The sequence below is a fragment of the Blennius ocellaris genome (assembly GCF_963422515.1).
Source record: "Blennius ocellaris genome assembly, chromosome: 23".
In the NCBI taxonomy this organism is placed as follows: domain Eukaryota; kingdom Metazoa; phylum Chordata; class Actinopteri; order Blenniiformes; family Blenniidae; genus Blennius; species Blennius ocellaris.
The window spans coordinates 11,064,567-11,092,184 of record NC_137672.1 but is presented as its reverse complement, the minus strand read 5'-3'; the positions used below and the strand labels follow the sequence as shown (position 1 = coordinate 11,092,184).

The 27,618-nt window shown below is 41.0% G+C and overlaps 1 protein-coding gene across 1 annotated transcript in view; it reads left to right on the top strand.

The window, feature by feature from the left end:
- The window catches only part of LOC308147119 (zeta-sarcoglycan-like), a gene marked incomplete at both ends in the record, with an annotated part of 45,557 nt that overhangs the window by 10,965 nt on the left and 6,974 nt on the right, over positions 1 to 27,618 (top strand). Inside the window, 5 exons of the mRNA XM_080519202.1 lie at positions 1,285 to 1,479; positions 7,956 to 8,057; positions 15,944 to 16,031; positions 18,840 to 18,962; positions 20,593 to 20,665. Of these exons, the coding sequence (XP_080375328.1) occupies positions 1,285 to 1,479; positions 7,956 to 8,057; positions 15,944 to 16,031; positions 18,840 to 18,962; positions 20,593 to 20,665 (581 nt within the window). The remainder of the gene's footprint in view (positions 1 to 1,284; positions 1,480 to 7,955; positions 8,058 to 15,943; positions 16,032 to 18,839; positions 18,963 to 20,592; positions 20,666 to 27,618) is intronic.

Below are 27,618 nucleotides of genomic sequence, written 5' to 3'. Positions count from 1 at the left end.
GGTGCGAATGTGAGTGGGATTGCATGAAGTGGAATAAAAGATGGCTGGTTAGATGGATGCACAAATGTTGCCGTGTAATTTGAAGTCAAATAAGCTCCTGAATACAATTTCCCATTCGTTTGACTTCGCAATGGGGACATCTGAAGCAAGCAGACCACGGGTCCTTCAGGACCAGGACTGCTTTAGAGATGTCCTTTGCCTGAGTCGGGGACTGACTGCCTGTGGCAACAAGCCTCTGTCAGCTTCACATTGTGAGCTGTGCGTCGCTCCATAAAGCCAGAGAAATGCCTGGGAAAATATTTTCCCCGGAAAAGAAAGAAAGACAAAAAAAAAAAAGTTGATGGGCAGTAACAATCTGAGCATCTCAACCCGACGGGAGCGCTAAACAGGTCAGCCGCAGGAAGCTGTCACTCAAGCAGACTTTCTTTTCTTACCAGCGCCGAGATTGAGTTTGAGAAAATGTCAACAAGTAATTAGCATCGGAAAAAGAGCTGTGGCATGTTATCAAAGGAATACAAATGACATTTCACCGTGGAGAATATAAATGCAAGCAAAAATGTCAAACATCTTGTTTCCTGCGCTGTACCTTAGATTAATCACTGTGATTAGGTCATTAATATCCAGATTATGGCTGCAGATTTCTGTTCATTGAATTAAAGAAGTGCCTGTTGTTGTTTTGTTTTTTGTTTTTTTTCTACTATGGGGCCAGTTTATCCCCACAACTGATCGCTAACTTGTAATCGATGAGTCGTGACAGATGATCCCGCTTTCTCGCAGTGGAATGAAATGCCGCACCTTTTAAGAATGAGTCACTCTCATTTGGTTTCTCCTTTAATAAAATAAAGTCATCTAAATGACCTTGTCTTTTATGCACACGGGGTGATTGATCACACTGTCGCTGGTTCAATTTCTAAATTGCTGTTTTCGGTACGTCATCACAACAGCTGTAAACAAGTTCAAAAATATATTAAAATGAATATATTTGTATTCTTTAAGATGTCTGCATGTCATTTCTGGTTCATTGCTAATTAAATATATTTTCTTGTCACTTCATGTGGATAGTCTCTACATTCACATTACTTGTTCACCTTTTGTTGTTGAAGTCCGAGTTCCACAGCCACAAAAAAGAATAGTAAAATAACAACCCTATACCTCAGCCTGGAGTCATTTTATTGGTGCTTGCAAGGTAATAACCACTTACAATATGTGATTGCCTCTGTGTGGAGAGAATACATCCTTGACAGCCAGCTAACATAAAGGTTGTTGTGGGTGTTTGTTTTCCAGATTACCCAGGAGCAGTTTATCCTCGCATCCCAGTCCCTTCACCTCCAGCGGCCCGCCTGCAGCGCCACGTACCCCGTGGGGCTGTACGGCTGGAGGAAGAGATGCCTCTATTTCTTCCTGCTGCTGCTCCTGGTCACCATGATCGTCAACCTGGCCCTCACCGTCTGGATCATAAAGGTCATGAATTTCTCTGTGGTGAGTACGGCTCGTCACTCAGCTGTCAGAAAGTTGTGTGATTGTCGTCATTAGTAAACACATAAACAATGGGGTTAATGTATTTTTTTTTTTGTGAAGATTTTATGACTGGATGATTTATCAGCAATCTTTAAGGCAGGTCAAAATATTATTAGAAGAATATTTGAAGGAAAAATGGTGAATTATGTGTCATTTTTAGACAGTTTTACTCCACTTTGTAAGAGATGTGTTCAGAAAACGATTCTTCAACAAAAAACCCACTACTGATGCGAGGGAAACCAACCAGTCTTGGAAGTATGCAAATTATAAAACACAAATTTATATCTATTCAATCAAACTTTGAAAGAGCATGCCAATACTCTCCTCTTCGTTCAATGTAATTCTCATGTTCATGATTCCGTTCTGTACGTCAGCTTCAGCTCAAGTTATTTGGTCATACGGCAGGACATTGACCTCTGAAATTAACCTCCTCTTAAGCTGCACCAGAATCACTTCAAACAACCAGCGCAACAACGTTTGGAATGGTCCAATTAGAGAAAGTCTCAGACAGACATGCTGTGCAAGGGCTCCAAAAAATGTACTTGATGGTGTATCATACTGCTTTAGAGGTCTCAGTGGACTTCACACTGGCCAGTCATTATTCATACACATCGGTATTGATAGTTTTTATGCAATGTGATCACGCTTCGGGCAGTTTGGCATTCAGCGTGTAGCTAAAGGACACAAGATGAGGGCAAGATGAGGGATCAAACCGCTAACCTTTGGATTGGAAGATGACCCTCTCCACGAACTGAGTCACAGCCACTCCAAGAGAGCCACTTATTCCAGAAAATAATGACTTCAAATAGTTCTTAAAGGAAGTACCGACCAGAAATCATCTGTGAAGCTGACAAGCTCTGATTGGAAGTAATCAGAAGTGTTTGGTTGAGGTTGTTTCTGCCGATGGAGGTGCTGCCAGTCAATAGATGAAGGGTTTAGTCAGGTTTTTTTTTCCACCTGCACCGTGAATGATTATTAACACACAAGAGTGTACTTGTTCTAATTTTAGCGCGTCGTGTTTGGCCACTGGTTTCCACTCATTGATCCAGATTCAGTCCACTGTGAAGGTTTTCAGAGTTTCAACTGTTATTCAGACACAAATAACTATATTGCACAGTTTCAGGGCTGTGCATTGGGTCGCTGTGTGGGAAACATTGCACAGGTCACTCTATTTTTATTAGTTTCTGCCGCCGGGGTTGTTCACTATTCACCTCAAAGTCAATATAATGTCATCTGCTTAAAGATGCTCTCAAGCAGGCGTACAATCATTGGAGCACAAAATTTAACTTTCGGGATGATTTACAGAATCACCTCCACCGTATTTATATATATATTTATTTTATAATAAGTATCTGCAGCTGTTTATTTTGAGCTGCTGTACGCAGTCAAACTTTATAATTTCTGTAAAACTGGCTTCAAATGATTGTTTCTTATCAGTCAGCTTCTTGATTTTTTTGCCATTAAATGTTTATAAAATGTCAAAAAAGTAATGTATGATAAGCGCCTCAATCAAAAGCAGTTTGATTTCTTTCAGTTCACGTTTATTTATATAGCTCTAATTACAACAGAAACTTATTGGATTTAAACAGAATATAAAAAGAAAATCCAACAATCCCAAGCAGTCGATTTTTATTCGGAAAAGCCCAGCAGAGCGATTTAATTATGGCCCAGCAATAACAATATTGATGTCAGCCTCACTTCTTTAATGGTTTCTTGTCCCCAAAGTGAGAACATCCAATATTTTGCTTACAATAGGTTGACAAGTAACAGTTCATTTCATTTCAAAACCTAAGTGGAAAGACAGTATTCATTTTAGAAGATTTAATACATCATCAAGGTGACGTCCCTTGTGCTTGGAGCCTCTTAGTGTCTTGATTCCATCAAGACAATAATTTGGAAAGCTTTGCAGTGCGGCTCGTGGAGGACGATCCCGTCTCAAACAGAAACCAAACAGGCAGATGCTGTGAGCTGCTTTTGACATTTGCAGGAACAATGCACCCAATTTACCATTTTGTCACCAACAAACTCGCAGCGGCAGCTTCCTCTCTCGGCGACGGGAGCATCTCTTGACAATTGCTATCGCTCTTCTAGTCTTTCGCCTCCCATCTATCTGTGTCGCGAGTAAAAAGACCTTATCAGTGCTGCTGGTGTTGCCTCAGAAAATGCACTTCGCTGCTCCCAATCTCACAGCACTGAGCAGGCTCCCCGAGAAAACAGGCTGCACCTTGCCTCATCAGTGTATTTGTGAGGTTTTAAAGCAGTTTGCCCGGTATTGTTTTAAATGTTTCCCTGAAAACTGTTCAATGAAAACAGGTTGTTTGAGTGCAGCTCTGTAGCCTTCTGTCACGCACATCCACACGTTGAAGTGGATTTGAAGTCACTTTATCCACCAAGGATTTGGGTGCACTTACAAACTTTTTCTCTCTTTCTATCCCTTATAACCCCAACCAGAACAGCAGAAAGCCTCCACTTCTGAGCCTGGCTCTGCAGGTCTCTTCTTGTTAAATGGGAGTATCCCCCCCCCCCCCCCCCCCCCCTATCACTTATGCTTGCTCATGTGGAATTGTTGGATTTCTTTTTTCTTTTTCTCTAAAAGTGCCCTGAAATGACTGTGTTGCATTTGGCCCTATGAAAATTAAATTGAATTGAATTAAATGTTCCCCAACTAATTTCTGTTTTATCAGAAACTTCAGATTCACTACTTGGGGAAATTAATGCCTCTTTGTTTATATTCTCGTTCACCAGTTGAGATGAGATGATTCAAGCTGTGTTCTAGAAAAGTTTTTTATGTGACAGCAAAATTACCATAATTGGATAAATCTATGAGTTTGATTTCGAATAATAATGCAGCAGAATATTTTACTCACAATGGTTGCAAGCAAACAACACTGGTAACTCATTGAGCTGCACCTCAGTAAGTATTTTTATGTCCTGGAGTAAAATCCAACAAACCTGTGTAAACAACTAAAAACTAACAATGACGTGACCAGAAGGATAAAACTGCTCAACTAATTCAGGGTTTTTTGCACGGCGCACTTTCAACACATTACAGACTCTAACACACCATGACACCGAGGCTTTATTGTGAAGCTTTACAAAAGTTCACCTTTCCCTCTGTATTCAATAGGAATGTGCTTTTCTGCCCTTTAACGTCCTGCTCAAATGTTTAGCAGAAAAACCCCAGCGACAGTAGTGCTAATATTTCATGTGGCCTCTGGCAAAATGCCCACCCCTGTTCTGGATTTGGGGTGTGTTATACATATTTATTCCCTTTTTTGTTTTAGTTTTTAGATACAGCAAACAGTGTAATGCATTTAAAAAAAGGCCCTTATTTTCATTCTCCCCAGAATTAATCACAACTGTTAAAAACCAACTGAGGAAACTCGTTTTCCAAGAATTACTAGATTACATGGAGTTCAATATTGTCCAGATAAAGGATTCATCCTTTGATTTTTTTTTTAAAGAGAGCCCCCCACTTTGACAGTGTGATGTAAAGTGTTATAATAATCTACTTGCTGTGTTTACGAGAGGCTCTTCACATGGGAGGATATGATGGTGTGCCACTTTCCAGCAGAAGTCGGAAACTGAAGGCTTCAGTCGGACTTGATCTCTCACATGTTCCCCTTCACCAGGTCAAAATGTTCCCCAGCAGCGTTGTAAAGTGCTGCAGTGACGAGACAGATTGAAGATGTCCATGAAACATCTCATGCGGTGTTTGTCTTTGTCTCTCCACTTGTTTCCAACCCGACATGCTTCCAACCTCTGGGAGCCTTTTCCTTTCTTTCTCTGACGCTCGGGCCCTCGTCCACATTACATCTGCTTGTAATACCCTCCTTTATTCTTTTTTTTTTTCTTTCTTTTTCTCCTTACCTCCCACTTACCTATCTGACTGATTGCAGGGTGCACTGAACTCTTCACACCCACTTCATCATTTCCACTCGGGCACAGTAAACGTCTGGCCGCCCCCGGCCGCCACGCCCACCTCCTCCACCCGTCCGACTTTGTGCTCCCGTCCCGTCAGTCCTAACTTTTATTTACAATCTCCTCACTGCGCTCCGCCTCCATGATTCACTCTCCGTTTTGGCTTCCAGCAGTGTGTAACTCTCTCAGCACGTCCCTCAAGGGACCACCTGTTCATGCCCATCCTCACAAAGCTGCCCTCTCTCTCGGCTTTGCTCGTTGTGGGGTAGAGAAGCGTGACCTTGTCTGATTCCTGCTAAATTACCTTCAGTCAAAATCAGGTCCTGAATAAATGTGAAGTGTGAAGTATAACATTGATCTGTAGAATCACTGAGCTTTTCTTTTTTTTTTTTTTTATCCCCCAGTGTGTTGCATTGCTGAAGCATTATTGAAAGGATTTTGTTACGGTGTAAACCTCTGAGTGAAAATTCAACTAAGAATCCCTTATTAAAGTCAAATCAATGTTTTTGGACTATTGAAGGAAACCGAAGGAGCCGCAGACACGGACTCCAACCGGGGACAGAGTGCCTCATTTGAAGAAATTGCCCAAATTTAAATGTACAAATTTAGTCAAATGTGTTTCATTGAGCTCCAAAACACTTCAAATTTGACAGCATTCAAATGTATTTCCCACAGAGAAAGCTGGACTTCAACCAGGGATGATCTTGATGCGGCTCAACAAGAACACACTGCATGTTTTAGGTTGAGTTTTATTTAGACTTTCTGCATTTTCAGAACTTTGTTTTGCTTTTAGCTAAATATTACAGCAGCATTCTGACAATTTAACTCACTTTATTAGAACTTGAACAAGCGTCAACTAACAATTCGACATAATTTATAAGATTCAGATATAGATTAACAAAATAAATCGTTTTTCACTGGAGGCCTTCACCACACACAGGAAGAACATTCAAAGGAAGATCTTTCCAAGCCCAGACTCGGGGCAGGCACCACCCAGCATGCAGCCTCTCTGTGCTTCTCCTGCTGGTGACATTTGTATAATGGGTAAAAAAAACACATCCTTTTTGGGTTATGCAAAATTCCTATTTGTTGATACAACAGTTTTATTGTTATGCATACTGCTATGGATTATGGGATTGACATAAATTACATGTTTAACTGCACAGCAACAAGCATAGCTAAAAGAAGCTCCACAGAATTGACAGACTGTGAACGAATTTGGCCTTTTTCATTTATTATGCCGTTTCCTCACTGTGTCAGAGCCAAATTGAAAAAGACACCCTCTGCTTAGAGTCACTGTTGTTTATGGTTTAATTTAGCATAGTGTGAGTAACACATTTAGTAGAGCAGCAGCAGGATCAACTGTTTCCCTTTTGCATTTATTTCAGGGGTATTCAAGGACTGTTTGAGGTGTAGGTCTACAAAACTGATGCTATTTAATTAAAATGGACAAAAATAGAGCTGAACCTCGTGGAAAAACCCAATTCACGAAGGGAGGATCGACCAGCTACTGTTGCTTTGTGTTAAAATCTACAAAAATCCACTAAGTCTTGCTCGTTGGTACATTTAGAAAAGTTTAAACAATGGAACATTTGTGGTCCTCCCCTTGATGTAATCCAGACAGTGAAACAGTCATACATTTTAAATTGACTACATAAAAAATTGTTTATTTAAAGCCTTTTATTCTTTATCATTTTAGCACGTACGTTAAGAAAATCCAGCATGCAATACCTCAAATGGATGCATGACCTCACATTTTTTTCCTACTTCTATTTATCAGTTTATTCCATCATATGATAATCTAAAAGTTTGAAAAGATTGTTTTAATGTTCTGCTGCAGCAACGAGACTATCAGTAAAACTTTATAAAAAAAAAAGAAAGTGTTGGATTGAATTGCAGTGGCACAGATGTAAGTATTGAAATGGCCTCTGTCTATATACAGTAGATTATCCATATTATGTATTCAAACAGTTTTGACCATGGCTCTGCTTTCACCATTATGCAATAAAACATTTAGTCTCCTGCTGTTTTATCTCCCGGTAAATCACCCTGAAAACAATGCCGCTCCGTCGTCTGCTATTATAGCACACCCACCAATAATACCCATTATGATAATGTTCACACCAACACTGAGCCGCGTCATGCACATTGCAGAGCAATAAATCTGATTAATTCCTTTGTCATTTCCATGAACCTTCATCATGAATCTACATTGAGACCTGCAGCTGCCACATTAGCCGGCTGCTCCTCGGTTTTCCTCCCACCGCCTGCAGCCCGTCAGTCTGACACCGCCGAGTGTCTGAGGCTCCGTCACCTCCGCGTCATGTCAGTACTTCTTCCCTGTCATTCATCGCCGCCGCCGCCGCCGCCTGTCCATTGCCCCGTCTCAGCGAGATGCGGGGCTCCGTCTCCGCCCTCGCGCAGTTCAGTGGCAGCAGGAGTCAGTTTTCTACGCTTTTTAAGAGGCTGTGATCCCATTTGAAAGGTTTACACTGACGGTCTTGATTGTGTTTCAGGACGGGATGGGAAAGCTCCAGCTGAACCAGGACGGGATTCACCTGGAGGGAGTCAGCGAGTTCCTCCTGCCTTTGTACGTCAACGAGATCCAGTCCAGAAGGGTAAGTTAATCTCTTTTACTTTGCTCAAGTTGCCTGTTGATCAATACACTGACACTGATGAACCACAGATAATGCAGTGACTCGAACGTGTGTGGAAAGCTCTAGGAGGGGAAAGATCTCTTCCAAGCAACTGACAAGTTGGTATTGATCTTTTTTTGGTTGTGGAAGTTATGATCAATTCATTAACAACAAAGGCCAACTTTCCCTTAAGCCTCGACTTGGCAGTACTTTGATGTTGCCTTATATTTGTGCCTGGAAAGGACCGATTACTCTCTTTTCTCTCTCCGTCCGTTGCTGCAGCGCTCCTTCTCCGCTTCCTCATTTCCTGCCGTCCTCCAGCAGCGCGCTATCAGGGCCTCCCATCGGCAGGAGATGGGTAATAGGCTGCTTCTCGGCTCCTCTCAGGCCACATACAACCTACAGATTACAGACGATTACAGGGGGACCAGAGTCTCCCCGCTGGATTTCCAATCAAGCCCACGCGATAAATTCCCCCCTTGCACTACCACCCTCCCCTTGCTCCGCTTTGATGTTTAGTAGATTAACCAACACAGCTGCAGTGCAAAGTTGATCCAAATTTCCCTCTCCCACACGAACCACAGACGCTCAGTTGGATCATCCTCTTTTTCAGTGATTAGGCATGCTGCTGAAAGCAATTTCAAGCACTGGAAGCCGGGGATCCATGTAAATTTTTATTTTTTTATTTTTTTTGGTGAGAAACGGCGATGGAGGAAGTGGCCCGACAGTCGGTCCAATTTGCCACACCGGATTGGAAAAACAACTTGAAACTGTCCACTTGTGCTCTTTGATGTTCTGGTTGGAGCTTAATGTTGATTTGAATATAACACTTGTGTGCCGAGCGCTGGAAAACACCTCGCAGCCAGAGCACATGCCCGGGCTGAACATTGAACAAAGCCGATATTTCACTCCCCAGTGCAATACCACCTGCAGACATTTTTACTGTCTTGTTTTACAGACGGTGTTGTGCGGTGGCCCTCTTATCTAGCGGCACCAGAGATATTTGTAGGACTAAAATCTCTTTGGATCACTCAATATTTCTCACCTGAGGAAATATGTCAAGCTCCGAGAAAGCAGGGATTATGGTTATGGAGTTTACACCACATTGCACAACGCTGTTCCTCAGTCAGATAACCACCACTGATCAATAAGCCATTTCCACAAAACATCACTGAGCTCAGTATTGCACCGTAGGTACTTCAAAATAAGCATAGTTGCATGTGTTTTTGTAGCTGCCAAACTCATCGTAGCTTTTGTTGTTTCCATGAAGCAGCCTTCGCTTTGAACTGATGTCTGCTTCAGGAGCCTGTTCTAGACTCATCCGTGTCTGTCGGTTTGGCAGAATTGATGATAAAAATAAGGTTTTCTCTCCATTGAGACCATTCTTTATCCATGGGCATATTGTTGTAATACATCCTTTTTATTTATTTTTAGATTCCATTCTTTAGCACTTGACCACTGTTTGTCCAAACCTGAGTATTTGTACAGAGAGTGTTGTATTTATTCCTGCACATGAATGTGCAAACAACCACTGATCAAACTTACAGATGCCACAAAATTGTAACTATATATTGCCACTTGCACATACTGGAAATACTTAAAGATTTCGTTTTTTTTAAAGTTTGAATTACAATACGCTGCAGCCTTTCTTAGTGGTAGTCTGGAGTAAAAATATTGTAAACTGCTTCCCGACAGCATAAACAAAGTTATTTTTATATATTAGAATTTGTGCAGTATAAATACAATGAATAACTTCCTGTTTTCATGGGTAAGTTTAGACTTGATGGTCAAACAAAGTCGAATCATGAACGTCATGGAGGTTCGTGTCGACCTGCACTGCTTTTGTACTGTAGAGTTCTATTCAATTGTCAGCAGCAGCACAGCTGTTTCAGTCAACTGCCTCCGATAAACATTATCTGTCCGGCACCGAACTGCAGACAAAGTCATTTGACTGAGGAGTGAACATGGAGGAGCATTTACCTGATAAAGATCCAGATATTTCCCTCAGGAGCAGGTGGAGCTCTGAACAGTGAGAGGAGTGGTAGACTTCGCGAACAATGAATGCAAATGCGTCCCAGCAGCTGCCGCGTATGTAAATAGTAACGGTATCAGATGGTAACATGTCAGTGTTGTGTATCCAATTTCCTCGAACTTCCATGTTTTTTCCACAATTCTGTCATGAAGACTGCAGCATTCAGTAGAGAATCTCCTGCACTGTGTGCAGGATCTCAGTATTGGCCCTTTACAGCCCCAACCTGTTTAGTGTGTGAACCCAGACTCTCAAAACTCCTCATTTAGGAACTTTCTGCCAGGTGAACTTTCTCAGTTGATCCCGAACACTTAAAAATTAGAGCCCATCATTATTTTTTGCAGCCCGAGTTGTGGGAACGGTGTAAAACACCCCCCCTCAAGGATCCAGGTGCATATTGGATTGCTGACACTCGGCGCTGTGATTGTTTTAATATGTGTGACTAACATTGGTCCCTCTTTGCTGCCACTGCTGCCGGTCATGCTGGGCTGTCTGTCAGAGCTGACAGGCAGATGGATAGCCTGGAATATTCTCTATATTACTCATTCTTGCCCCAGGGGCTTCTTCAATGCATGTCTCTCTGTCCGTCCGTTCCTCCCGTCAGCTTTTACTCGCACAGAAAGTGCAGCACCCGCAAACCGAGCATGAAAACTCTTCCACGAGACACCCTTATTATTAAGTACTTGAAATTTCAAGCATATGATTGCAGTACAATGGCCCACACTACTCCCAAAAGTCTAAGCATGAGAGAGTGTGCATGGCACGGTTTTCTCATGCACAATTTTCTTTGCATAGAAACGTAATGAATGTAATGCAACAATTACCCTTTGGCACCCAGATATCCTATCAATCACCCTCTAATGCAGCGTGACATGTTACTGGCTGGCATTGAACCGTTTTATTTCGCCTGATTGTGCATTCATGACAGAACTCCTGTTTTAGTTAAGAGTTTAAAATATGGTTCAGTCATATTTTCAGCTTATTGCAGAAATATATTGTTTTGACTCCCTGTAGGTTTTCCACAAACATCTGAAATGAAATGCACAAAGGAGACAATTTTTCAGGATTTGGAGCTTTACCTTGTAATATCTCCTGTTTTTGCTCATGCATTAGGGTATTACTTTCTGCTGATGCTGCTTAAGGACAAACTCTCACCGTATTAGATTTGGGAGAAGCCAGTGATATATTCTGAGCAGACGGGTCAGACCACTCCTATGAAAGTTTAAATTGTCCAGAAATGTGCAAAAAGTCTGTTCTTTTGCCCCCCCCTTTATCAAGTTAGCTTCAGCGTTCTGATTTTTGATTGTGCTTTTTCACTGTAGGATGTCGCCACTGCATTCTGTTCGATTTAAAAGTTTTTAAGTTATCACATAGGAGCAACACAAGTATTTATAGTATGTAAAGGTCTACAACAACTGATTTCTCAGCTTGAACATGAGCAGGAAGTAACATTTTTACTTTGTGTCACAAACAACAAACTAATTCGTCCGTTTATATGCACGCTAAAAATGTGATCATTGTCTGATTTCTAAAGTCATCAGTTTATTAAAGTGATTGCATCAGTGGAATGATGTGAGAGACTTTGTCAGATGACAGTGATCTAAGGTTGTATGGATGCCGTCTACCATGTGTATCTGTTAATCTGGTTTATTTTGTTCTCTTTCGTCCGTGCACGTGGAAAAATAAATGTCTTAGCAAACAGAAGTAGCCACGATGTGAGAGGAAGAAGAAAGAAAGAAAACAAAGGGCATCAGCGACGATTTCCACAAAGGTCCACTTGTGCAGTAAACGAGTTTCACATGAAATGAAATGAAAAGCCCTCAACATCAAAACTAAGTCGTGCCACAAGTTAGAGTGTACTGAAAGAAATCCCACAATGGACTAAGAACATTGAAAACAACAAGTTTTTCAATTATGGATGACTTTATTATCACTGTATTCAAGGAGTGATTCTTTTATAGGTGCCATCAACACACTGATAATTCTATAAAACCAATTATGGATTCAATAGAAAACAGTTCAGAACACAAATATTCTGCATTTGTGCTTATAATAATACTGATGACAGCAGAAGCGATGCACGTTGGTGTGGCAGTTGGAGCTCTCCTCTCACAGCAACAAGGTCATGGGTTCAAATCCAAACTGGGTGTTTTTGCGAGTTCCCATGTTCTCCTGCGTGCATGGCTTTGTCCTCCATATGCTCCATTTTCCTCCCTCGTTCACAACGCATCAATTTGCGGTTAATCAGCGACTCTAAGTTACCTGTAGAAAGCGAGTGTTGGAGAAAGGTTGGACTGTACAACGGCTCTCGTTTCTCAAAATCTCCGTCTGTGCATCTGCGGGCCAATAACTCAGGCTGAGAGCCTGTGACCCTCTCCTTGTAAACATCGCTTACTTTCACCTCATTAGGAAAAGCCCAGACAGCGGAGGTCAAATGTGACGAGTGCGCAGTGAACAGTCAAATTAAGCTGCTGCATTAGATATCACTCTCCGTAATGTGCACAATCGGTGAAAATGATTAATAAAACCAGCAAGTTCAAACTCTGCATCCAGCATTATCACTGATGTTCTAATGTTTTAACATTAATTTGATCACAACAGAGCTGACAATCACTCGTGTGCTTCCTGAATTAAAAGATTACTCTTAAAGACCATCTTCAGTTTGGGTTTAAAAACTGCTACGAGGCAAAAGACGGTGCCCAGATACAGTTAATCAAATCTGTGCTGTTCAGACTGTTGGCTCTCGTTATCGTCTCTGGGGAGGCTGACAGATCTATAAATAGCCACAGATGCAGGTGTATCTTTATTGGAGTGAAACTTCTCCTTCTCCGAGCCTCACCGACTTGCATTTGATAAGCACGGGAGAGATGATAGTAAGCAGTATTGCTGAATTCACGTCTGCGAAAAGGCGGCTTAGGCCATCCACTTGTTAAAGTCTCGCACTTCAAACTTGCACGCTGCAGCACTGCCTCGGAAAACCACACTTTCTTTGAAGACAGTCTGCACCAGCCACTTTAATTTGGCTAAGAGTGAAAAGCGGGGAACTTTTCAATATTAAAAAAATATTAAGCAGGCCTGGAAACATGTTCTCAAACGGGCTCGACGCCTGTGAGAAGTGGTATTTGGGTGAGGAAATTAAGACGCAATAATCATTCCTTTTTGAGACACGACACTTTTTTTCTTCTTCATTCTATTTACTTGTTCAGCTCGGCATGCAAATTAGCTTCCAGCATAACAATCAAATATAATTAAAATTCAAATATATTTATGCAAACACTGGGTTAGGATTACAGTGAAGCCGAAATAGGGCTTTTTATCTGAGCTTTAAACATCTGCGCTTTATTGCGCGTCATCGTGTAAGGTTGCCGAGTTTTAAACCATTCTATCCAAGCGGTGCCACCGTGCTCTCGCTTTCGGCTGTGATGTTATTCATTGTATGCAGGGAGGCATCCGGTGCCTTACAGCTGCCATGGTAATTTTTCAGTCTGATGGGGCCCAGTGCACCTACAACAACAGGCTCCATTTATGTGCATTCGCTCTGATCTGCACTTGACCTTCCTCAATAGGCACAATGACTAAAAAGCCTTTTATGTGATCCCAGGGAAGTGTCGAGGAGAGCGAGTAGCGAGCCGCCTCGGCCCCTCAGGAAACAGTCTAAGACCTATAAACTCTTTAAAGGCACCGCAGAAATCAAGAACTCAAATTTCTCCGTGAAGCCGTGCTTCCTGGTGAACTTTTGTTCATGATGCGCATTAATATCCGAGAGGAGCAAGCAGGGAATGAAAATGAACCAAATGACCTCTGCAAAGTTACACGCTGCACAAACTTGAGATAATAATTAGCCTCTCCTTAGGTAGAGCAGGAAGTTAATCAAATCTATTAGGCTGCATCACAGCACAATAATTCGCTCAATCATGAAAATGTAAATAAAAGGATCAGCAGTTCAACACTGCAGCCGTGTGTTTCATGAATGGGCGCGAGGTAATATACAATACAATTAGTTTTAATTGTAATGTTTAATTAAACTTTAATGAAGCGTGATGCATACACAACGTTGGTATTTGTCCTAATGAGGTTTTATAATCAGGATTGTGGTGACAATAGTCATCAAACATTTCAGTGTTATTGCATCCATCCGCCCATCTATTATCTCCACTGCTTTATCCAATCCAGGGCTGCAGGGCGGCATCTGGAGAAAATGCACAGACAGGGGAGAACATGCAAACTCCACACAGAAAACCCAAATCGGAATCAGACCAGGGACAGTAAGAACCACTGCACCACTGTGCAGCCCACAGTATTAATGCAATACTAGTGAAACCCAAGTCAAGTCAAATAAAAAGTCCTGAACTGTGTGATTTTATATTATGTATCGCTGATATGGATACCAATCCATTCACATTTTATTTTGATTTACTCTGAAATCATTGTTGTTAAACCAACATCAACAGGCAGTGCGATATATTTGGAAATAAGTCGTGACTAGAAGTCTTTTAGTACAAATATATATTCTCTTACTGATTTTGAAAGTGACTGTAGGTAGATTTTTATTTCCATGCAGCGGTGAGTCACTTTGCAGTGTTTCACTCCGTTGTGACTTAACCAAAGGGAATTATCGCCTAATGACTCATTCCTTTGCTTCTCAGCGCACAACTTCTCTCTTATTGCTCCCATCAGTGCAACAAAAAATATCCAAACGTACCCAATACACCAACCACTAACGACGTATAGTGTTTATACACTGAACAAAAATAAAAATGCAACACTTTTGATTTTGCTCACATTTTTCAAGAGCTGAACTCAAACATCGGAGACTTTTTCTGCCTACACAAAAGGCCTTATTTCTCTCAAATATCTTTCACAAATTTGTCTAAACCTGTGGTTCGTGAGCGTTTCTCCTCTATCCCTACAATCAGTCGTCTTTATGCCATAGTTGTTAACTGCAGTATTCCAAATATGGTCCAGTGGGTAAATAGTGTATTCCTCTTATCACGGAGAAAACACAATTGTGCAGCGGCACGAACTTCAGTTGAGTGACTCAATGCACCATTTTGTGGTTCTTGCTTGTACTGCGAGCCTAAAGGGACTGAGCCAACAATGTTATCACAGTATAATGTGTAAGTTACCAGAGAACTCTTTGGTGTCATATCAAGGTATCTCAGGACAAAAATGGCATATTAAAATGAGTCCTGTCCTTAATGTCCTTTCCTCTTCTTCAGTACCTGATGTTACACAAATGTGTATACCAATGAGATAATAAAGCAAACTTTCACAATGCAAAACTTGTGGAAATCAGAGCAGGTGCATATTTTAAATATCTGCGGTGAAAGAAAAAGGATCCACCTCTGCTGTGAAAAACACACATCTCCCGTCGCCCTGCCGTCCCCCCACTCTCCTCAAACTCCGTCCACACTTCATGACTCATCTTTGGATAATTTAGTTTTAATTTGTTCCATTTTAGACTCAATGTCATTTAATTCAGTGGTTAATATGCAGGAAAGATCCACTTGGGGGAAGCTTTTTAGTGGAGACTACAACCTACTTTCAACAGACTAAATTACATTCCCACTGATGTTGATAAGACAAGGCAGTGACTTTCTCTAATGACTGCTGAGTATGGGGATTTTAAAGGATAATTCCTATTTAATAATCCTGCTTATTCATTAAATTCCCTTCTTACTCTCCTTCCATCCCTCTAAACAGCTTGAGCACCGAAACTGGGAGTGTGATAGCAAAGATTTAACTAATGAGATTAAAGCTTTAGAAACATTTCTTTTTTTTTTCCCCCTCTTTCCCATTGTTTGTCCTCCTGTCCTCCCCTGTTCATGCTTCCCCGTAGGACAGCTTGCTGGTCTTGAGGTCTGAAAAGAACGTAACGCTGAATGCCAGGAACGCCGGCGGCCAGCTCACCGGTCAGCTCACAGTGGGTGAGTTTTCAGTTCTTCTTCCCGATTGCATCCAAACCTCAAACAACGAACTGTTCACTTCCATTTGTACGTCTGACGATCCACAGCCGTCATCACTTGCATTCGGGTTGTTTCAAACTCAACGCCGTATAGTTTTGCTTCAGAGACGTCCACTGCTGATTTTTACATTTTTCCTAAAGTGTTTGCACAAAGAGATGCAAATGAACCAATTCTGGAAGTGGCACATTTATTCAAATGTTCGGTGATTGAGCAGGAATGCTGGATGTTTTTTGTAAAGATAAATCAAAATGAAAGGCAAAAACTACAAGCTCGGCACAATATTTGTTGTTCTCCGATAATGATTGATTCAGTTCCCCCGCACAAAAACGGCAACAAATTAGGCTCGCCATTTTATTTCAACATTCAGTGTTTACATAAGTAAATTAGGTTTTCAGGCCATTAAAAACCAAGGTCAGGAAACAATATTTAAAGGTTATTATGATAACCACAAGTCCTGCCCGTTGAAGTTTGGACCCAAACCCTCTCCAAAGAGCTGAGGGAAGAACGTCACGGGTGGGTACTTCTATTCTTGCATCATTCCCGCGTGTCCCTGCTTCAACACACCGGATGTGTCATCATGAAGCTGTGCAGAAAGCGGTGCTCAGCGATGATGTGCTGACAGATAAAACCAACGTTGAACTCTTGGGGAAGGCAGACCATCCATTCTTTATAGGATATGAAATATGTTTGAAGTAAAAGTGCCACAGTGACACAAAGGAGGAAAAAAAAAATTGTTTTGATTGTTAAAAGTAAAAGTTCTGCAACCAGTATATCATGGGATTTATTTATTATTATTATTATACTGGAAAGAACTTTTTAAAGTGTTTAAAAAACTTAAATACTCTTACAAACAGTGTTGAACAAAATAACTAATTTAACATAATGCAATTTTTAACAATGTCTACTGGTGCAAAACACTGAAATGTCTAAAATCCATGTCTCCTATTTATGTAGCAAATGTGACTGAAAATACAATATCAAGAATTTGTGTATTTTTAGCTGTGCAAATCTGCAAAAAATATCTGAAATGCTGAGTGCAACAGTATTCCTCTTGACGTTAATGTTGGCAAAAAGCCTTGTGCTCCTTGAAAGACACTATTTCTACAGCTTTCACCATTTATTTTTAGAATTTCACCCTCAGTGTGTTGATGTTACTTGGCGAGTTACACATTTACTCAAACAGCCGCCCACCGAAAACAAGCCAGAAACTGCAGTTACTTCTGATAAACATTCCAAATCATTTTTACACTTTGGACTCTGCAAGTGGGCCAGCTTTGCCACACGAGCTGTACACTTGACATCCCTGAACCGGAGTGTTTTAAGATGAACTGGAACCATCTGGAGTCAATTCTTCCACCTGTATCATTTTCTAAAACATTAAACCAAATAGGGTTCAATTTCTTTTTTGTTTTTCTTTTTTTCTGCGTGTGAGGAGTCAGTTTAAGACGACGGTCTCACAGCAACACAAAGCATGGTTGTTTGAAAGATGGACTATTTAACGTGTCCAGCAATGCATCCGGTCTTGAATCCAGCTGAAAACCTTTGGAGGGAAGTAAAAATCTGCCACGACAGAAAAGAGCTCAAACGCATCACAGTGAAAGAGCTTCAGAAACGCACAGCAGCATTTAGAGGAGGTCGTGTCAATCAAATGTTCTGAAGCCAGAAATTATCCAATCAAGGAATAGTTTGTTTTAAAAACCCGAGCACTATACATAACTCTATATTTCTTTTTGTATAACTTCTAACAAACACATAGATGTCCAAACTGTCTGATCGATATCGTTTCTTAATGACTGCCATCGACGATTCGACTCAAGACTGTCTTTCATAGTCCCTGCGGCTCACTCCATAGTTTGTTCCACACACTAACCTGTTATGCACTTATTGAAAGGGCAATAGATCTTTCTTATTTTCATCAGGTTGAGCCATCAGTCAGTCCAAATTACCGAAGCCATTTACATGACTAACGACCACTGGAAGGCAAATGATCTGCTTATTAACATTTATAGCTATTGATCTTCGCCAACATGAGAAGGTTGATGCTGATCTGACGGGACTGTTGATGTGACACTTTTCGGTCATGGTTGACCTTCCTCCAGAAATTAGCGCCTGCTTTTGGAGAAAGTGCCGTTTTGTCTGAAATGAGACGAAACTCTGAGAATAATTAAATTCCCCAGCCGTCACAGCCCGTGGATTAATGGAGGACTGAGCGAGAAAGGGAGGCGACGGAAATTTCTTCAAGCACATCTGGAAAAACCCCAAAGTCTGGAGAGAGGGAATTAATATTCCTCAGCTGTAAACAGTTTACTGATTTGTCTTCATTTGTTGTAAAAGCACGGCCGATACAGCTTTGTTATTGCCTTTTATTTGCAGAGCAAGGCGCGCCACAAAGTATTTCAGATTGCTAATAGTCTTACATGCCCAAACAGTTTCCCAAAACTGATTTACAAGACCAGAGGCACACAAAGCAACCTGTGTTTGGCAGCATTACTGCAGAATGTAAAGTTGCTAGCACAACAGATTAATAAACCTTTAAGCTGGAATTTATATCCTAATAAGTTTTAATTGTCAACCTAAAACGTACAGTTTGTCTTGGAAGGACTCATAAAATATTCAATACATGGAGCAGAGTTGAGTGAACCCTTGCAGGCTAACTGCCGCCTTGCTAATGATGGTGTGGCAGCACATCGCCACACTGACAACTGTTTACGGGTGGGGGGGGGGGCTATTCTGTAAGGCCAATGTTTTCGTTGTTGTGTTTCTGTGCAGGACCGGAGGCGGTGGAGGCCCAGTGTCAGAGGCTGGAGGTGCGAAGTAGAGACGGGGGGAGGCTGCTGTTCACCGCTGATGAAGAGGAAGTCTTCATGACAACAGAGAAGTTCACGGTAACAGGTAAACTGTAATCCAACATAAATATTATGAACAAACAGTAAACAAGAGGAGACGACATGAATACCTTTCTACTGATGTACAATCTTGGGCAATAGTCAGTGAAATCGCTGTATTTGTTTTTATGTCGATATTTGATCCCCATAAAATAGTAAATGTTTACCTTTTAATAGGGAATGCATAACATAATGTGGAGAATTAGTGTCAAGACTCTCTGAGTATTTAAAATGACTGGCTTAAATTATAACCTGTCACAATTTAGAGGGTAACAACATCTTGTATGTGATGCTACTTTCTCAATAGAATTTCTGTGAAGTTTGAATTGTTGTTTGGAGAGGTCGATCAGGTCAACTGGGAGGGAAGTCAGAGACACGATAGTGTTTGTCTAAATTAAATCTTGTGCTTTCTGGGGTTTTTTTGTTCTTTTACAGATTTTTCAAACACAGGCAGCATCAACATTATTGTTTAACATAACTTGTTCATCATGTCTTCTGAGACTGTTATTAGGCTTCCATTGTTAGTTTGGATAGAGACATGGAGGTTACCAAATATGGCTGCTTGCCACATCAAATATTAATTTGATCCAGTATATTAATGCGTTTTGTTTTATTTACACTCAGTTTTCATATTTAAAATCAGTAGTACGGAGATTTCAAAATTAATGCAAATGTTTTGATTTGTTTGGGAGTGACAGGCACAAAAAAATTGTCTTTTTCAAACTCCTGACATTAAAACACTGCTGCTCTCTTTGCTGGTGAAGTGTGAGCAGTCATCGTGCCGGCATCAGATGAGCTTTCTAGGCCTTTAGAAGAAAAGTTGTGAATCTCTTTGACCTGAACAAAGGATTGAAGAAGACGAAGAACAAAAAATCAGCAAATGATAGAGAGAAAAAAAAGTCTACTCTGAGAGAGAACAGTAAAAACCTGGTTTGAAAATTCAGCCTGAGTGAAGTCTGCAAAACCTCCCGCATTTCTACACAGGATGTGCAGGTGTTTCAGATCTAAAAGAGCCGAAATAGTTTGCTCGTGTACATTAGTTCAGTGTCGTCCATTTTTGTAAATTATTAGACAGAAATGCCCATCCTAAGTTACGCTGATGAGTAGACAGTGATTAAAAGGTGTCAAACATAAGGCCCGTTGGCCAAAAGTGTCCCCCAAAAGGCTCCAATGGCCAGAAGGTTTCATTAAAATTGGCTTTATGTTGAGAATGTTGTCATTTTTGGTAGCAATTGTTTGGTTTTTATGAAAATATAGACATTTATCAGGTATACTCTGCGCCACAACAAAGAAACAAATGTAAAGTTGAAATTAAAGAGTTCTTATGGCACTAAATTACTGGTGGTGGTAGTGATGATGAAATTGGGCTGCATGTGGCCCCTGAGCTAAAAATTAATTTGACACCTAGTCTAACTGAACAGTGTTGAAGTCCGGACCTGGAAGGTCAATGTCACAGTTTATTACTTCAACACATGTTAGCAGGCTTTTTCCCCCTGAGTGTGATGATCACGTGCATGTATGTTGGACTTTTGGGTGAAATGCTGCATTTTTTTTCCCACTGATATTGAAGTTGCTAACAAGTTTTGGTTGAGACAAGAAGCCTTTGTCTGAACTACATAAGTGTGTTTTATCTGCAGGCTCGGAGGGCGCTGTGTTCGGACGTTCAGTGGAAACCCCCCTGATCCAGGCGAAGGCCTCCGAGACCCTGAAGTGAGTTCATATGCAGCAACTTGACAGAACTTCATTAAAGCTTAATGTCACATGTTCATATCCTGTTAAATTAAAATTAAGATCTTTGAATAATGATGATAAATGTTCCATGGCATTTCAAACTCCGTGGCCATGCATAAAAAAAGACCCCTAAACCCCCCCCCCCAAAAAAAAAAAAAACGGACGGGACTTTTATTCACCAGTCACATTATCGCAAGCACCCGCTTGTAGACTCGGGCGAAGTGGTCGCCTTGTTATCGCACAAATTTAAAACTAGATTTGACCATTATATTAATTTCGCAGCCGAGGGGTGAGCTAATTTGTTAGTTATCCTCTATAGCAATCAGGGGATTGATTAAAGTGTGGGGGGAAGCAGAAGGAAGAGGGTAAGGTTGGGCTGTGTGTTCGACTGTGCATGTGATTCCCCGTGCACTTTGCCCGAGGCGCTGAGCCCTGCGTCGATCCATTAACGAGCTATAATGAGTGTGGTTTGTTGTCCACCTTACTGGTCCTGAAAGGAGGGCTGGGATCAAAGTTGGCAGAAAAAGCAGTGTTCTGGCAGCTAATTCATAGAGAGTGAGAGGAATACTGATGAGTTTCTCTTCAGAGCAAGCACACACACACAGATACATGTTTATGTGGTTTGTAGGAACCAGGTTGCTTATCATCATTTGTGGAGACCAACTTTTCTAAATGGTCTACAGTTTCAGTCTGCATAATAACTGCTGCCTCGTGAGCCGTTCACACTTTTAAAGTTTTTATATGATAGTGTAGGTTTGTAGGACGTTTCCATTATGTTTACATGCACACGGGTTCAGCTCTGTGCCCTTCTGCAATGTACCAATTTTCTACCATTTAAGATCATATTTGGTTAAAGATAATTAATTTCCACATTATCAAAGTCTGTTTTCAATTTTTTTTTTCTTTCTTACTATCAAACATTAGTCTCGTCTTCAGACTGTGTCTCCAAGCGCCTGGCTTCCTTCACTGATGAATTACTGAAATGTTTCCAAACAAGCAGATGTGCAAACTGGACTGTCAGAGCAGAATAAACATTCCTTTTATCGAAAACCAATTTTCTTTCCAAACATGAAAGATTTTTATTTTTTTTCTTCATACCAAGTCATGCAGGAGTATTAAAAAAAAAAATGAAATGAAGAGAAGAGAATCACGTGGGCTGTTAATGACATGAATTCAAGCTCAACAACATGTTTGTTATTTTTTAAAATAATCAATCTTCGGGCCTGTGTGGAAGGTAATTGGGCTGTGGGCAAAATAAACACCATTACTTTGCTGCCATATCGCTTTTAAACCTGGTTAGGAGCAGTATATTTAAAGGTAACTGCTTTTTTTATAGCTTCTTCAGAAATCCTCACAGCGTTGCCTGTGGAGCTGAAAACGAGCTGAAATGGAGGTTGTTAAAACAGCAATTTCAATAAAGGAGGAGGATCATTTGAAAGAAAGAATCAACAAATATTTAATGCGGTGATACACGAAGGAGAAATGAAGTTTGGTTGATTACAGTTCCAACGATAAGAAGCAACTTCGTGGATCGGTGAGTCGGACAAAGGCAGGAGATCGGAGAGGCTGCATGGGATGCGGACGCTGATCCTGAAGCTGAGTGGTGGAGGCGTATGAAGGAAGCTGAAGCTGACTGGATGTCATTTTTCAGATCCAACATCATATTTTCATAAGGAGCCATGCAGCAACATTATTTCAGTGGAATAATTGGGAAGCAACTGCAACGTGCCCCATGACTGTGGATTGTCCGTGCTTTCTAATCAAAAGAGATCCATTAATTTCAAGGTCTTTAAGATGACAAACATTTCACCAAGTAATTAAAAAAATAATTCATCACATTTGGATGTGGGAACCAGAAGATGGGCCTAACCCTCCATGCCACATCGCAAACTGAATAAAAATAAGCTTTATTTACAAAACACCTTCACAGCATCTCAAACAAAAATAAGGAAATAACGACGTTTATATTTCAGAGTGTCAAAATGCTAAGATTGTAATGGTGGCATAATATCATAGTGATAAAACAATACTTATAAAAGTAGTTTGAAAGTTATAATTCTGCTGAGGTAACCTGTCCTAAAATCATATAACGTGAAAGTTTCACCTTTTTCTTCCAAAAAAGTACTTACTCAGACTAGTGTGTTCAGACAGGTTACCTTCAGGGGTGTTTTCCAATCCAAACAGCCAGGCTTTCACAGGTAATGAAACTGCATTCTTTCAGACCAGCTATTATTTCCCAGACAATCCAAACACTCACAATCACCCAGAGGTGACACTGATACAGATACATAGCTTTTACCTACGTAGCTCCGAGTCTGTACCCGAATTTAATTTGATGGGAGATTAACGCCGTGTCAGGAAGGCGGCGGTGCCTCTGACTAATGAAGCTGAAGCGGGAACTTTTTTTTCACGATGAAGCCCTGAGAGTGCATTATTGACTGATTTACATGTGCAGACCAGATTCACGAGCGAAGGTGACGTCATACCGTTCAATAAGGATGATCTCACTTGTCGAGGCCAATAAAATTTCACCAAAAGATTTTGCATATTTGCAATGTGACATTCAGTGCACCCGACTCAAGGTCTGATTATGCATGCTGCACAGCAAAAATCCTGAAGAAGTCCCGCATTTATGGTAAAGATGACATAAGCAATGTTGTGCATGCGCCTCTGGGCCTTCCCATCAATACTGATGTATTTCTCCCTTCGCTCCACTTCCCTGAAAGCATGACAAGTTAAACGCCCCCCCACCCCCCCCCCCCATCGCAAATCGTGTGCCACCTGTCAGTAAACCCCTCCGGATGATAGAAACATGGCCTGGCTCGTGTCCACGTTGCCCCTTCTTTCTCGCCTTCTGAAGTGAGATCACTCGCCGTGTGATGCGCCTCGTCTCTCAGCGAGTCGACGGTAATCTGGGAGCAGAACAGAGCAGAAATCAAAGAAATCCACTCGAGATCCCCGTCCTCTTTGAAGCACCTGTTCGTCTCCCGGAGTACTTAATCTGTGTACGCTGGCACGCAGCTCTCTTTGTTTGTCGTCGTCGGGCTGCCTCGAAATAATTAAATAAAATGAGAACCGTGTTTAATTGCAGTGTGTGTGTCTGTGACTCACACTTTAGTACAAGTGTACAGTTTTTTTTATCCGTGTTTGTTTCAGCTCGGATCTGGAGTTGCAGCCATTTCAGTGCTGAACTATGTGAGACGTTTGAGTTTATATTCCCCCCAAAAAAAAACATTCACCGGGGTCCCTTAACAAGACCCTCAGCCGGCTCAGCTCCGCCAGAGCACTGCTCTGTGTGGCTGCTACCGATGGGTCAATTCAGGGACGAATATCCCCGCTGAGAATGAATACAGTGATATAAAATAATAAAAAATGTTATATAACAAATTATATGTCGACATGGCAAACGTGATGATAAATTAGAGGAGGAAATCAGAAATTGTAAGCATGGCTAAACGTGTTCAAGAAGTTATTGTTAATCATGCAGAGAATACAAAGCATGCACCTTTGATGCTTTTGCTGCCTCTTTAATGAGATCAACATTACTGATAGTTTTAAATTAAAAGTTTGATTGCGTGGTTTATTGAATCATTTGAAGAATTCATGCTTCAGGGTGCAGGCAACCAAACAATGAGGCTGGTGTCAAATTACAAGCACTTGAGGCTTTCTAAAACTAAGGATTTAAGGAGACAGAAGCTAAAACAGCTTGTTTCATAATTCATGGAAGGCTTACGTAGGGCATTGGAGAATCCATTTCACTCGTACCAAATAACAGACTCGTATAAAATGCTTGAAAATGAGCCTTATGGGTCGTCTTTAATTGATTCATTTCATGAATCAGTGCAGTTTGCCAGGAGCAATGTTGGAGTTTAATCCCAATGTGTTCGACCCACCTCTGTTGAATTATTCCAGTTGTAGGTAAAGATAAAATCTATCTCCTGCTCACAGTGATTAAAGCTACTTCAGCAGATTAGACGAAAAAAAAAAAAACATCAAATAATTGTATTATTAAATGTAAATCTCTCACACAACTTCTTTTGTTGAGTTGATGCTGTTATGAAGCCGACGGTGGGGTGAAACATGTTTTTATGTGGTAACTTACGAGCCCTTGAAGTTGAGGTCCCGGAAAACAAAAAGCATTGCAGTGATCAAGTGTTTTATGGTCTGTGCTCACGGCTCCATTACTTTAAGTCATCGCTTGTTGTCTGGCTCTGATCAGCTCCTTCACCTCACGGTGACCTCAGCAGTTTTCGGTTCCACTCTCCAAAAAAAGAAGAAAAAAAAAGGTCCTCTGGTGCTAAGTTTGAGACGAATCAAGATAATTGGTGGGAATTCGGCTCTGAAGTTTTGTGTTTTCACTCCCCGACTAACTGCCCACTCAACTTGATGATAGCGGCAGCCTTTAACCACAAGTTAAACACATGTCTGCCAGTTACATAATCACATAGCTTTTTGTTTAAACCTCTTTACAAGTGTGATGCTGTGATTTCTAATGCACCTGTCCTGGATCTATGAGGTGAGGAATCTAAACTCTGTGATATTAGTTTCCCTGCAGTGTGGAACCACTGTGATGCTTTTTCCTCATTGACTTTGTTTTTGTGACATGCAGAGATGATAGATGGTTGGTCGACACCTGATCAATGCGACAAAAACCTCTCAAAGTCTCAATTGAGACAAAATGAAAACTTTTTTTTTTTTGCAGGCTTTGTGCTTCTGCTCAAAACCCCGTAGGAACCGGTGGCGAGACGGGCCGGGCATTAAGCAGCCACAGCAGAGCAGGCAGGATTTCAAGGCGCTCTGCTTTCTTACAGTGCAGATAGCACACGGTACATTTCCGGGCCCAGCTTCAGAGGGCAGGCTCACAGCTTTACGTTTTATATTTCCATGTGGCTTTCTGCTCCTGTAGCCCTCGTCCATTTCTGGTTTAACGTCTTGTTTGCAGGACGAGCAGCGGCGCGGCTCCCGCTGCTCCATTGGAACACTTTTTCAGCCCCAGCTGTGTCCGCACCAGAGTGACAGGTTCATTAAGAAGATAAAGGCTGAACAGAACAACTTTTTTCAGTCCCAATTATCTCTGTTGAGACTTTTCTACCACCGATCCAGTAGGACGGAGATCCAGCGTAACAGGGCCATACGATTCGCCTTGGTCTGACTGCAGCCGTCGAGAAATATTCTGATAGGAGAGACCATTGTGTTCATACACAGTGTTGGTATTTCATTTTGTCCATTTGTCTTTATAAGTAAACAGCCAGTCCAGGGGCTGTCAGAAATCTCTGTCTATTTATTACATCATGTACTTAAAGTGCCAACTGTTGGGTCTTTATCAGGCTTTCCTTGAAAGACGAATTTGAATAGTTTGATTGATTGTTTGGTGCCTGCGCCATACCCTTTGTGGCGGGGTCAAGTTAAAGAGACCGACTCAATTAATCTAAAGATGATTTAAGTTCAGTGACTCATCATTTATTGCTGACATTGACCTCAGATTGTCCCGGTTCATTTCTAATCGGTTGCCAGGGAAGAAGGCAAAGGGATGAATGCGTGAGAAAAGTGGGCCAGTACGTACATTTGTTTTTCTTTCTGTTGAAGCCACAGAGGACAAAGGATAACATTTAATCACTGAAGGATTTTGATTCCAGACAGGAAGTATAGTGTTGTTAATAAGAGAGGGAGACCAAACTGAGCAGGCTCCCACTACATAATCAGAGAAATTACATTTGATTGATTGTTTGGTGTGAGTTATGACCTTTATAGTTTGGTCTGTAAACAAGCATATGGACAAATCATGCGATACAATTGGATGTGTATTTGTATTTTTCCAGTAGCCAACATCCCCATTCTGAAAAAAAAAAAGAAAAGAAAAACCTTCAGTATTGTAATGAGACTAAATGAGTCTGTCAGTGTTTGTGTAATGTTTTGACAAATCAATCACTGGAGGCAGCCTTGCTTAGAACTAAATTACTTTCTTCAGGAAAAAAAAAGTCTTTAAAACACGGCTCAAGATAATTGTAAATATGCCTGAAATTGCTAGTTTGGCTCTCAGGCAGCCGCGTCTTGGTTGGCAGATTGGTTCGTCTTCAATCCCAAGCTTGGCCTTTATTTATGTGTCCTTGGGTAAGACACTGAATCCCAAGTTGCTCCTCTCCTCCAGGGGGGAATGACAATGGAAGGGTTGTAAAGATTTTGGGCCACTTTTCTCAACAACATTCAACATCTTTTTAGGAAAACAAATCCAGATGGAAACATTAAGAAAACAATTTCCATTATGTGGGAGGAAAGTACAAATTAACATATTTCAACAAACTGCTGTTCATTTATGCAAACAATTGTGTTGATCAATGTCAATTTTATCAAACTTCATTGAGGATTAATCAACAAAATGCAAGGAACCAATTCAACTTTCCTGAATGAAACAATATTAAAGAGTTTACTACTCAACTATTTTTTTGTTTTTCATTTTATAGGTTGTTTATGTGTTTTAGAGAATTGAGCAGCATTTTAAACTCTTTGTTTGTGTATGAAGAATTTCCAGAGTCGAATCGAATCCCTGCAGAACCTTCTGGATATTGGACAATCGGCTATCATGCATATGTCATACTGGTTTTGAATTACCTTTGGGTTTGGTTTTTGTTTAGTTTTTAATGATGCCATGATCAGGAAAACAAGTAGCATGACTGGTGCTTCCATGTTTTTTTTAATATTTAGTACAGTTGAGAAAATGTGTTTATTGATATGCTTTTCCAAATGTTTCTCAATAGAGGTTGTAGTTTGGGCCATTATTTTATTAAACTGGGTGGATTGCATCTTATATTTGGGTGGGAAACGGTCTGATCTGGCAACCCTGGCCATGGCAGCTGTTGCCATCAGTGTTACATGTTGGTTGGGTGAGGTGGCCTCAAGGGATGCCTGACACAGCTGTAGAACAAAAAAAAACT